The sequence below is a fragment of the Nycticebus coucang genome, chromosome 24, assembly GCF_027406575.1.
Source record: "Nycticebus coucang isolate mNycCou1 chromosome 24, mNycCou1.pri, whole genome shotgun sequence".
NCBI lineage: Eukaryota > Metazoa > Chordata > Mammalia > Primates > Lorisidae > Nycticebus > Nycticebus coucang.
The window spans coordinates 22,800,879-22,814,516 of record NC_069803.1 but is presented as its reverse complement, the minus strand read 5'-3'; the positions used below and the strand labels follow the sequence as shown (position 1 = coordinate 22,814,516).

The following is a 13,638-nucleotide window of genomic DNA, read 5'->3' as shown; positions in this document are numbered from 1 at the left end:
GATATCTGGTTTAAAAAAAAAAATCTCTTTCTACAAGGTTGGAGGAAGAGGAAATGCCAACATAAAACCCACTCCAGTCCCTGCTGATTCTGCAGGAGTCCCAGCTGAGTTCGGAAGTGGACTTTCCCCTAACCGGCTGTGCAGACTGTGCAGTCAGAGGAAGAACAGGTTCTCACACAGCTGCATGGCTGGCTCGTGATGTAAGATCTGTCCTGCCAGGAAAGCCAGCTTGTGGGCATACTTGCAAGGAGCCGGGACTCTGATGGTTCCAGGCCAATTCCAGTACATGTGGCACAGTTTGAAAGTCAACCTGTAGGCCAAGAAGAAAATGGGATCCTTGTCACCCTGCACCTCCAATTTGGGGTATGCTTATATATTTATAGGGCTATGACACACAGCACACTGTCCTCAAAACGGGGACTGAGGAATACATGATGCAGCTTTTTGGAATCATAGTTTATGATAGAATTATTTCTACTTCCACTATTCAGAACTCACAGGACATTGGTAAATCCTCTCACTTTAGACATCTTGTATCAAAAAAAGGAAAACAACACAAAGAGAAAATCTTTTTTTTGTCAAGCAGAAAAGGCTGCACAAGGGTAAGTACCCCAGTAGAGTATGTATGTATCTGAACTCCAGGGCACAGGGTCTCAAATCTGGCTCTTTGCCATAATTACCTGGAGAAGTTTTTAAAAATACAAATACCTCAAAGCACTTGGGAGTGAAGCCTGGCATCAGTATTATTTTTAAGCTCCTCGAAGAATTTTTTTTTGAGACAAGAGTTTCACTATGTCGCCCTTGGTATAGGCCGTGGTGTCACATCTCACAGCAATCTCAAACTCTTGAGCTTAAGCGATTCTCATGCCTCAGCCTCCCAAGTAGCTGCGACTACAGGTACCCTCCACTACACTCAGCAATTTTTCGGTTATAGTTGTCATTGTTGTTTGGCAGGCCCAGGCTGGGTTCAAACCTGCCAGCTCCGGTGTATGTGGCTAGCACCCAGCCGCTGAGCTACAGGTGCCGAGCCAAGCTCTTTAAATAATTTTAATGTAAAACTAGAATAACAATTACTCCTTGAAAAGATACCATTATTAGGCGGCACCTGTGGCTCAAGGAGTAGGGTGCCGGCCCCATGTACCGGAGGTGGTGGGTTCAAACCCGGCCCCAGACAAAAACTGCAAAAGAAAAGATACCATTATTTAGCCGGGCGTTGTGGCAGGTGCCTGTAGTCCCAGCTACTCGGGAGGCTGAGGCAAGAAAATCGCTTAAGCCCAGGAGTTGGAGGTTGCTGTGAGCTGTGTGAGGCCACGGCACTCTACTGAGGGCCATAAAGTGAGACTCTGTCTCTACAAAAAAAAAAAAAAAAGAAAGAAAAGAAAAGATACCATTATTGTCAAAGACATGAAGAAAGTCAAGGAATAAATAAATTGGGTGTGGGCAGCAAAGAACCCACCTTAGCTAGCTGGCTAGGATTATTGAGAAAGTAAGTTGCTAATCAGCCCACCTCTGCATATGATCAGGGCTCAGGTTTGCGGTGTTGAGAACACAGACGTAATGTGTAGGAATGCCACAACCCTGCCGTACATGATGGGCAAGAAGGTAGAAATCCACCCTAGTAAGAAAAAAGCATAAATTAGTCATGTGGTTGAATGTGGGCAGACAGAGCTGGCAAGGCTCTTGGAGATCACTGTAGATCCTTCACCTGGGACTCAGAGGTCAAATCACTGGTCAAGGACACACAAGGAGCAGACCAGGATTGCAGCTCAGGTCTCCTACTCCCTTATTTGTCTATAGAAGGTTAAGCATAACTATCTTAGGAAAAAAGAATATATGTTCAATACTTTACACTTAAGAGGCAAAGTTGTTTTTAAATTGTTTTCTAAAAGCTTCATTCTTTTTTTTTTTTTTTTTTTTGAGACAGAGCCTCAAGCTGTCGCCCTGGGTAGAGGGCTGTGGCATTACAACTCACAGCAACCTCCAACTCTTGGGCTCAAGCGATTATCCTGCCTCCGCCTCCCAAGTAGGAGGCGGAGGCAGGATAAAACGTCCAGCCATTGTTTTTTTTTTTTTTGTAGAGACAGAGTCTCACTTTATGGCCCTCAGTAGAGTGCCATGGCATCACACAGCTCACAGCAACCTCCAACTCCTGGGCTTAAGGCGATTCTCTTGCCTCAGCCTCCCGAGTAGCTGGGACTACAGGCGCCCGCCACAACGCCCGGCTATTTTTTGGTTGCAGTTTGGCCGGGACCGGGTTTGAACCCGCCACCCTCGGTATATGGGGCCGGCGCCTTACCGACTGAGCCATAGCGCCGCCCCGTCCAGCCATTTTTTAGTTGCAGCCGTCATTGTTGTTTGGTGGACCCAGGCTGGATTCGAACCCACCAGCTCAGGTATATGTGGCTGAGCCTGAGCTGCTTGAGCCACAGGCACCGAGCCAGCTTTATTCTTTTAAATGCAGCATCTCTCAGGATTCTAGTCCATATCTCTCCAGGCAACCTCCTTATTCTAATATGCAGGAAATAAATAACTTCTCCTACCTATTTATTCTTCCTCAAATGCTATGTTTTTGCCCACTTACCACTCACAACTTGTTATTGTATGATCTACCACAGTCCCTGGGGAAGGAGTCACAAAATGCTCAGATGTAGCCAAGTACAGATTGGTGCTGATTTTCTTCTGAACTACAAATACCACCATCTTGGGCTGATAATTCTCAAAAGCTTCAAAACACTTCTGTAGTTGAGGAATCTCATAGTTGGCAACTGTCTTTAGCTGGCCATCAGACACTCCATCACGGTACACCACAATCTTCTCCGGTAGACAGTGGTTCACCTGAAATGACACCCGGGATGAGGTGACTCACATGCCCCTTGAGCTAGAGTGAGAGTCTCACTCAAGTCATACAACCAGGAGTTATGGCTGCAGACCCTTTAACTTGCCCCAAAGCTACCGTGGCTAAGGGGCAGGGAAAAAAGCTTCTAATCATTTCTAGACATGGGGTGGTAAAACAGGCCTGGTATAACAAAGGTGTTATAAAACATGAAAGCAAAATAAGCAAGTATGAGTCACATACACAGCTTATCCTCAAGCAGTGTGAACAAAGTTCAAAAGAATGGTGGGAAAATTATGGGCTGAAGCAATCTTCCTTCTACTTGGGTTTAATACTAATAACCACCTGGGCAAAGAACAAGGTGAAGTGTTTGAGAAATTTTAACACATGACCACACGTGCCACAGATTCACCATCCTCAGATTTTCATATACTAACAACACTTAAAGTTGCTGACAAGTGAAAGGGTCAATTACTATACATTATCTTACAATCTGGCATAGTGTGAAGCATTTTTACTATAACCCAATAATTAGCAAACAGCCAAGTGAATTGTCTATGGATCCAAATTAAATTAAATGCTGGCTTCAATCACTTTGAAAAATTATTTTTACCCATTTAGGGAATACAATTCTGTCCAAGCTGTGTTCAACTTCAATAATTCAAGCTCCATTTTAAACTAGAAGTGCCCTTAAAACAGCTTTGGTTTAACTCACGTTTGATTCTAGTTGAGTGTGGTTCATTTTAGGTTTCTGTTCACAATTCCCCTCAAAAACCTAAATTATGAATTAGGTTTAGATATGAATTAAATATGTATGTACTATTCTTTATAGTTTATATGAAAATTTGATTTCAAAATACTCTTTACAGCTCAGTGCCTGTGGCTCATGTGGCTAAGGTGCCACCTACATACACCTGAGCTGTCGGGTTCGAATCCAGCCCAGGCCTGCCAAACAACAATGATGGCTACAACGGAAAAAAAAAAAAAATAGCTGGGCATTGTGGTGGGTGCCTGTAGTTCCAGCTACTTGGGAGGTGGAGGCAGGAGAATTGCTTGAGCCCAGGAATTGGAGGTTGCTGTGAGCTGTGATGCATGGCACTCTACCCAAGGCGACAGCTTGAGGCTGTCTCAAAACAAACAAACAAACAAAAAAAAAATACTCTTTACTATTATTAAAAATAATCACTTAGAATCTTTTGAAGTTTAAGCTCAGAAGTTCAAGTATTTTATACACACACACACACACACATATATATATATTTTAATGAGACAGAGTCTCACTCTGTTGCCATGGGTAGAGTGCCATGATGTCATAGCTCACAGCAACCTCAAACTCCTGGGTTTGAGCAATCATCTTGCCTCAGCCTCCTCAGTAGCTGGGACTACAGGCACCTGCCACAAAGCCTGGCTAATTTTTCTATTTTAGTAGATATGAGGACCTGCTCTTGCTCAGGCTGGTCTCAAACTCCTGAGCTCAGGTAATCTACCTCTGACTCCTGGAGTGCTAAGATTATAGGCATGAGCCAGTGTGCCTAGCCTCAAGTATTTTATAAATGCTCCCTTTTTCTAAGAAACTTCAAGCAGTACATTTGCAAACATACAATTAATCTTCACAGTCTCAGACTGTGGTACTTTTTTTTTAGAGACCAAGTCTCACTGTGTTGCTCAGGCTGTGATCACGTATATACATATGTGTACATATATATATGAAAAGCTGTATACAAAGGTGAGATCAAGCTAGATCAAGGAAACACGATACTCTGAAGGAACACAAAGTCAGTGGAGTGAAAAACAGAGATCAAATGTGAAGTAGTCACTGACATCACCACTTTATTTAACACATGTAACCAACCACTGAGCGTGAGGCACTGTACTCAGCTCTATGCGAACCTCTAGGAGAACTGAAAGACATGGTTCTGGTAACGAAGGAGCTGAAAAATCTAGAAATAATCAACAGTGTTACATTTTCTAGGTCATCTAGCCTTGCAGTCTCTAGCCCCTATGCTCTGGATCCTTGGCCTGTTAGAAACTGGCTGCACAGCAGGAGGTGAATCGTGGGTGAGTTGAGTGAAGCTTCATCTATATTTACAGCTGCTCCCCATTGCTCACATCCCTGCCTGACCTCTGCCCCTATCACATCGGCAGTGGCATTAGTATCTCAACAGCCCACAAACCCTACTGTAAACTGCATGTGCAAGGTATCCAGGTTGGGGCTCCTTATAAGAATCTAATGCCTGGGGGCAGCGCCTGTGGCTCAAAGGAGTAGGGTGCCGGCCCCATATACTGGAGGTGGCGGGTTCAAACCTGGCCCTGGCCAAAACAAAACAACAACAACAAAAAAACCCCCAAAGAATCTAATGCCTGATAGTCTGTGGTGGAGCTGAGGTCGTGATATCAGTGCTAGCTAGGGAGTGGCTGCAGATACAGATTATCATTAGTACAGAGAACTCACTGCACAGAGACCATTAAAAATCAATTCCTTGCACACTCATATCAAAACCACCCCCATCTCACAGTCCAAGGAAAAATTGTCTTCCATGAAACTACTCCCTGGGGCCAGGCGCAGTGGCTCATGCTAGCACTCTGGGAGGCTGAGTCAGGTGGATAGCTTGAGCTCATGAATTCAAGATGAGCCTGAGCAAAAGTGAGACCCTGTCTCTATGAAAAATATTAAAACTGGGTGGTGCTTATGGCTCAGTGGGTGGGGGTCTATATACTGAGGGTGGTGGGTTCAAACCCAGTGCAAACCAAAATGCAACAAAAAATAACCGGGCGTTTGTGGTGGGCACCTGTAGTCCCAGCTCCTCGGGAGGCTGAGGCAAGAGAATTGCCTAAGCCTAGGAGTTGGAGGTTGCTGTGAGCTGTGACGCCATGGCACTCTCCCAAGGGCGATAAGGTGAGACTCTAAAAAAAAAGCAAACTCTGTCTCTAAAAAAAAACAAAGAAAAAGAAAAACTGAGGCAAGAGGATCACTTGAGCCATCCAAGAGTTGGAGGTTGCTATGAGCTATGATTCCACAGCCCTCTACCCAGTGTGACAGCTTGAGACCCTGTCTCAAAAAAAAGAAAAAAAAAGAAAAGAAAAGAAACTACTCCGCGGTGCTGAAAACGTTGGGGACTGCTGAAGTCTATTATCATTTTATAAATTACAAAACTATGGTCTAGGATAGAAAGCAAATCATGAAGCTGAAACATAATTTCCAAATGTTATGTTCTAAAACCACTTTGGTACTTAGTAGATACACAAAAAATCAAGTAACAAGTTGCTTGAGAGCAGGACTGTACTTGTTAATCTTGGCATCCCTCAGCACTGAGTGCAGTGGCAAGGGTCAAGTAGGCAACAAATATTTTCTGAATGTTTGAGATGTTTTTATGTGTGGCTCCATTCATTCATAAAACAAATACTTAACGTTCATTAGACAGGAGCCATTGCACTTATCTCAGAGAATTAAAAAATTATTTTGATGCCATCCAACTCTTCATGGAACTCAAATTAGAAGAAGGAGACAGATAAAGGAAAATGCCCTCAGTATGTCATAAATAACATAATAATGATATCAATAAAATGCTATTAGAACTGAAGAGTTTAACATTGTTCCCTGCAGAGAGAAGTGTGTCTGGAAAAGGCATAATGGAAGAATGAGTAGACAGTTTGGTCAGCAAAGAAGGGTAAATGGATTCCAGATGGAGCATAAATGAAGGCCCAACTGTGGGTACACAAGGGTAAGTACCAGAGATCGACCTCTATGATCAGTTATACTTCTAAAAGATTACTCTGGCAAAGAACTACAAAGCAGACTGAAGGGGCAGGCATGGTAGCTCACACCTATAATCCTAGAACTTTGGGCGGCCAAGGCAGGAAGACTGTTTGACACTAGGAGTTTGAGACCAGCCTCAGCGAGACTGGGTGTGCTGGGCACTTGTAGTCCCAGCTACTCAGGAGGCTGAGGCAGAAGGATCACTTGAGCTCAGGAGTATCACTTGAGCCCATAGCTCAACTGCAGTGAGCTATGATGATGCTACTGCATTCTTTTTTTTTTTGTAGAGACAGAGTCTCACTGTACCGCCCTCGGGTAGAGTGCCATGATGTCACACGGCTCACAGCAACCTCTAACTCTTGGGCTTACACAATTCTCTTGCCTCAGCCTCCCAAGCAGCTGGACTACAGGTGCCCGCCACAATGCCCAGCTATTTTTTTGTTGCAGTTTGGCGGGGGCTGGGTTTGAACCTGCCACCCTTGGCATATGGGGCCGGCGCCCTACTCACTGAGCCACAGGCGACACCCCTGATGCTACTGCATTCTAAATGGGGTAACAGAGAGAGATCTTGTCTCAAAAACAAAAAATTAAAAACAAAAAAATCCCAAACCAAAACAAATCAACCAACCAAGCCTCCCCCTAAAATAAAGCAAGACTGAAGAAGAATGGACATATTAGGAGGTTATTTCTAGGTTGAGGTGTCAAAAGACACAGAAAACCTTTATTCCCATTCTAACACTAGAAAAATAAAAATATATAATATAGAAATAACAGATATTCATGCAACTACTGAAGACCAGCAGAGGCAAGAAAGCCTTGATAAACAGACTTGCTGAGAGAGGAGCCTATTCAGGTGAGCAGTGAGCCTCTGAAGCTTCCCCAGTGCAGATGCCAGAAGTGGGTCTGGGCAATAGGAAGATGGAGCCTGAACCCTGAAACACTTAACCAGGTCAAAAAGAGGCCGGACAGTCTACTGGCAATGGTGGGTGCAGAAATCTCAGGCTGGAGTCTGGAAGATCCCATAAAACAATCATCACTTGCTCAAGATAACTCTCCACCTCCACCTCCTCCCAATTCTGCTGAGAAAAGGGAAGTGAAGTTGAAAGTGAAAAGCAGAAAGAATCACAGTCTTACACATTCCACAGGTGCCTGGAACTTGTAATTCCAAAGAAGACACCTTGGCCCACTCCCTCTCTGCTCTGGGTCAAACACTAGTGAAAAATGGCCCTGCCCTATAGTGGCAGCCAGAGCAGCAGCAGGGGTGAAGTAACCAGAGCCAAGCCCAACATCCTTAAAGTTAAGGCTGACTCAGATCAACTCATCTGGTAGAACAGAAGCAGATACCCAGAACACAGCTTGTTTCAACTTTCACAACTGCATAGAGACACTGGCACTCAGAATCATGTTAGGTTTGGGTTGTCCATGAGAAATCCAAGCAGAGAGACAGCACAGATAGCTGGGCACATGGTCTGGGAGCCCAGATGCACTGGGTGGGCTCCAGTGGTGATTCCCAATGTCTGCTTTGTGTAAACCTGTCCTGCTCCCTGTCTCCAAGGAATCTCTGAGATATTTTCAAGAAGTAAGATTATGGCTTGGCGCCCATAGCTCAGAGGTTACGGCACCAGCCACATACACTGAAGGTGGCTAAACAACAGCTAAACAACAGCAACAAAAAATAGCCGGGCATTATGGTGGGTGCCTGTAGTCCCAGCTACTTGGGAGGCTGAGGCAAGAGAATTGCTTAAGCCCAAGAGTTGGAGGTTGCTGTGAGCTGTGATGCCATGGTACTCTACCCAGGGCAACATAGTGAGACTCTGTCTCAAAAAAAAAAAAGTAAGATTATGGCTCAGCACCTGTAGCACAGAGGTTATGGTGCCAGCCACATACACTGAGGCTGTCAGGTTCGAACCTGGTCTGGGCCAGGTAAAACAATAATGACAACTGCAACAAAAAAGTAGGTGGAAGAGTTATTTTTTACACAGGCTTCTAGTGTTTACCCAGGAAGTGAGGAGAAGAGCCACCCTTTACGCACTCCTTTATGCAGCACCACAGCTTGGGCATCTTCTAAGTTTAGGGAAGTACCCCAGAGTTGGTAACTCTTGAACTTCAGCTGTGTCTTTTTCCTGTTTTTGGTTTTTTTTTTTTATTAAATCATAGCTGTGTACATCAATATGATCATGGGGCACCTCCTGGCATTATCCTAGTTACTTTGTCAAGACATTTACATTCCACATTTGCCAAGGCTCACATGTACCTTTGTAAGATGCACCACAGGTGTGATCCTTTCAATCCCCCTCCCTCTTCCCACCTCCCCCCTCCCTCCCCACGCTTTCCCCCTTCCCCGTGTTCTTAGGATGAAACTTGGTTATAGCTTCATGTGAAGGTCTTACACTATGGAATACTATGCAGCCTTGAAGAAAGATGGAGACCTCACCTCCTTCATGTTTACATGGATGGAGCTGGAACATATTCTTCTCAGTAAAGTATCTCAAGAATGGAAGAAAAAATATCCAATGTTTTTTTTTTTTTTCTTTTTAGAGACAGGGTCTCACACCCAGGCTAGAGTATAGTGGTGCAATCATAGCTCACTGCCTCCTCAAACTCGTGGGCTCCAGTGATACCCGTTTCAGCCTCCTGAATACCTGGAAGTACAGGCGTGTGCCATTATGCTTCACTTTTTAAACTTTTCAGAGCTGTGGTGGCCAGGCTGGTCTTAAACTCCTGGACTCAAGTGATCCTCCCACCTCTGCCTGCCAGAATGCAAGAATTACAGGCAGGAGCCACTGCACCTTTCTGAGCACCGTGTCTTGAGATCTTACCGCCACAAGCCAACCTGGGTTTTCCGACTGTTCTCATCCCAGGGCTCCTCCTCCTCGCGCTACTTTGGGAATTCCTGCTGTTAACAGTGGGTGCAGTGGTAATGCTGAGGCAATGTTGTTGAGGTCTGTTCAGTATTTGATGGCCTATTTGAATTCTGTCAGTTGTCTACTGGCGGCTCTGTGGCAAGTGCTGTGAAACTTAATAAGCAGCAGATGGACATCGCTGTGAATTGGGCTGGGGGCCTGCATCATGCAAAGAAGTCCAAGGCATCTGGCTTCTGTTACATCAGTGATACCGTCTTGGCCATCCTGGAACTGCTAAAGTATGCCTGCTTGGCCTTGTCTCTTGGAGGAGCACCTTAGGCCAGGTTCCCACTTCCCTCTCCTTCTGGGCTTGCCTCCCTAGTTTGCTTTTCTGAGTGTTGTGCTGGCTAGGATGTTTTTTTGTTTTTTGTAGAGACAGAGTCTCACTTTATGGCCCTCGGTAGAGTGCTGTGGCCTCGCACAGCTCACAGCAACCTCCAACTCCTGGGCTTAAGCGATTCTCTTGCCTCAGCCTCCCAAGTAGCTGGGACTACAGGCGCCCGCCACAACGCCCGGCTATTTTTTGGTTGCAGTTTGGTGGCCGGGGCCGGGTTTGAACCCGCCACCCTCGGTATATGGGGCCGGCGCCCTACCGACTGAGCCACAGGTGCCGCCCTGGCTAGGATGTTTTTGATAAGTATCTCTGGCCATCTTCTCCTTGACGGGGCCTTGGTTTGATCTGAGCCCACGGCAAGATCAGGGGCAGGCACTGCTCAGATCCTGCCTCCAGAGTGTTCCTGCGTGGCTGGAATTGACCCTGGCTGTAGAGCAGGAAGATTGGACTTGGTTGGCTTGGTCAGGCCTCTGGAGACACCTGGCTGCTCTTCCACCTTCCTTCAGTTTCCACATCTCTGGTGCTTTGAGATACCTGAGGCAGCCAGCCCGGTATCACCAGAGGGTACTGTATATTGACATTGATATTCACCATGGCAATGGCGTGGAAGAGGCCTTCTATACCACAGACTGGGTCATGACTGTGTCCTTTCATAAATATGGTACATAAATATGTAGATCCCCAGAGAGAACTGGGGATCTACAGGATATTGGGGCTGGCAAAGGCAAGTATTATGCTGTTAACTACCCGCTCCGAGATGGGATTGATGATGAGTCCTATGAGGCCATTTTCAAGCCGGTAATGTCCAAAGTAACAGAGATGTTCCAGCCCAGTGCGGTGGTCTTACAGTGTGGCTCAGACTCCCTGTCTTGGGATCGGTTAGGTTGCTTCAATCTGACCATCAAAGGGCATGCCAAATGTGTGGAATTTTTCAAGAGCTTCAACCTGCCTATGTTGATGCTGGGAGGAGTTGGTTACACCATTTGTAATGTTGCCCAATGCTGGACATACGAAACAGCTGTGGCCCTGGACACAGAGATCCCTAATGAGCTTCCATACAATGACTACTTTGAATACTTTGGTCCAGACTTCAAGCTTCACATCAGCCCCTCCAATATGACTAACCAGAATACTAATGAGTATTTGGAGAAGATCAAACAGCAACTATTTGAGAACCTGAGGGTGCTGCCCCATGCGCCGGGGCTTCAGATGCAGGCAATTCCTGAGGATGCCATCCCAGAGGAAAGTGGTGATGAGGATGAAGAAGACCCTGACAAAGGCATCTCCAACTGTTCCTCTGACAAACGAATTGCCTGTGAAGAAGAGTTCTCTGACTCTGATGAGGAAGGAGAGGGTGGCTGAAAGAACTCTTCCAACTTCAAGAAATCCAAGAGAGTCAAAACAGAAGATGAAAAAGAGAAAGATCCGGAAGAGAAGAAAGAAGTTACAGAAGAGGAGAAAACCAAGGAGGAGAAGCCAGAAGCCAAAGGGGTCAAGTCAAGTTGGCCTGAGCAGACCTCTCCAGCTCTGGTTTCTCGTCACGTCTCCCACCTTTCTCCAATACCCCCTCAGATTTTATATTTTCTATTTCTCTTTGTATTTATATGAAAACTTATTAAATATAAATATCCCCAAGGCTAGACGGAAACAAAGAAACAAGGGCTCTGCGCCCGGGGCAGCTGAGCTGGGCGAACTCTTCTAGGTGTTGCTTTGCTATCCATCCCTCCCAGTCTTGACTTCCAACCATAGAAGAGGACCACGTCTCGGGTAGAAAGGATAATGTCGTGCAGCCATAAGTCAAAATCCTAAAATACCAAGTGCTTGCACAGTAGCTTTGGAAATGTGCCCTTATTGAGCATTTTAGAAGGGGTGGCTGGGTGTTTAAGGACCCCTGTTCTTTTCAGGCCCCTAAGGCAACATCAGCCATTTCTTAGTTTGATTCTATTCCTCATTCCTTTGCACTGGGCTCAAGTGAGCCAAGAAATTCACACTGCCTGCCCTCTGTCTTCCCCCACTTTTGCAGGTGGAGGTTGGTAGACTAGCTTCCTTTTTGAGATACTATTTTCATTTTTGTGAGACTTTGTAAAAAAATGGTACATTTCTATAAAAAAAAAAAAAAGTAGCTGGGAGTTCTGGCGGCACCTGTAGTCCCAACTACTTGGGAGGCTGAGGTAAGAGAATCGCTTGAACCCAAGAGTTTGAGGTTGCGGTGAGCTGTGATGCCACAGTACTCTACCCAGGGTGACAAAATGAGACTCTCATCTCAAAAAAACCAAACAAACAAAAAAAAAACATGGTTTTCTTTATATGCTTTTTGATACTATTGTGGATTGAACTGTATGCTCCAAAAAGTTATTATTGTGGATTGAACTATATGCTCCAAAAAGTTATATTCAAGTCCTAATCTCCAGTACCTGTTAATGTGATCTTATTTGGAAAGAGTCTTTGCAGAAACACTCAAGTTAATATAAGATCATACTCGATAGGGATGGGTTCTAAATCCAAGGACTGGAGTCCTCCTAGGAAGACAAAGGTACAGAGATAGAGACAGCCACACAGGAAAGAAGGTGATGCAACCACAGGCACTGAGATTAGAGTAATGCTGTTTCAAGCCAAAGAATGGCAAGATTACTTGCCACCACCAGGAGATTTATTCACAAAACAACAAAATCACCTGACAGTGCATCTCTTACAATGTATCCCCATTGTTAAGCAACACATAACTATGTTTATTTTGGGGTTTTTTTTGCAGTTTTTGGCTGGAGCTGGGTTTGAACCCGCCACCTCCAGTATATGGGGCTGGCACCCTACTCCTTGAGCCACAGGCACCACTCACATAACTATATTTGATTATTTAAAATTATAATGCAATAGGCTGGGCATGAAGGCTCATGCCTATAATCTTAGTACTTTGAGAGGCTCAGGCAAGAGCATCTCTTCAGACCAGGAGTTTAAGACCAGTCTGGGAAACACAGCAAAACTCACATCTCTACAAAAATTTAAAAATTAGCTGGGTGTGGTGGTGTGCACCTGTAGTCCTAGTTTCATGGGAAGCTAAGGCAGGAAGATCACTTGGCTTGGGCCTAGGAGTTCAAAGTTACAGTGAGCTGTGATGACACCATTGCTCTCCAGTGTGGGCAGCAGGGCAAGCCCCCATCTCTTAAAAAGACAAAAAATAAATACAATTATACATGGTATATGTAAATACACATCCACTCTTGATGAAAATAAAAGATTATAATTATTTTTTTTTGCAGTTTTAGGAATTTTAGAGCACATAACATTAGCTATTTTATGGATTTCAAAAATCTCAAAACAGAGATTACAACTATTAGTTACCTTTTACATTTCCAAACTAATATGCATAAAATAGAATAAATGCAGTGTAGAAGATAAATAACGTTAACCAAAATTAATGGTTTAAGGGTATTTTATTTTAGATCCTGTAGTAATCAGGGGGAAATAGGATTATCATTTTATATGTGAGTTCATTAGAAGTCAGATCTATGATACTGTCTTGTGTTTTGCATTTTAAGTCTTCCATTCATTTTGGAGTTAGTGTGCAAGTCAAAAGAAAGTCTTGTCAACATAAATTATATTAAAAACTTGGTTTTAAATCTTTTAAAATTTAAAAAAAAGAAAAAAACCTACCATCTCCAGCATATGGGGCCGGCACCCTACTCCTTTGAGCCACAGGTGCCGCCTAAAAGACTAATTTTTAAAGTACAAAAATTATCTAAGTATTACTATCTCATGATTTCTCTCAACCTACTACCATCAGGATTCCATCCTTGAGAACTCCCTCTCCATG

At 44.5% G+C, this 13,638-nt stretch overlaps 1 protein-coding gene across 1 annotated transcript in view; it reads right to left on the bottom strand.

Annotated features, from left to right (window-relative positions):
* Window positions 1–13,638, bottom strand: part of PIWIL2 (piwi like RNA-mediated gene silencing 2) — a 53,403-nt gene continuing 39,765 nt past the window's right edge. The window contains exons 20-22 of the mRNA XM_053578446.1: window positions 2,582–2,835; window positions 1,508–1,615; window positions 1–310 (exon numbers count right to left, since the gene is read on the bottom strand). Coding sequence (XP_053434421.1) covers window positions 154–310; window positions 1,508–1,615; window positions 2,582–2,835 — 519 coding nt within the window. The 3' untranslated portion in view covers window positions 1–153. The remainder of the gene's footprint in view (window positions 311–1,507; window positions 1,616–2,581; window positions 2,836–13,638) is intronic.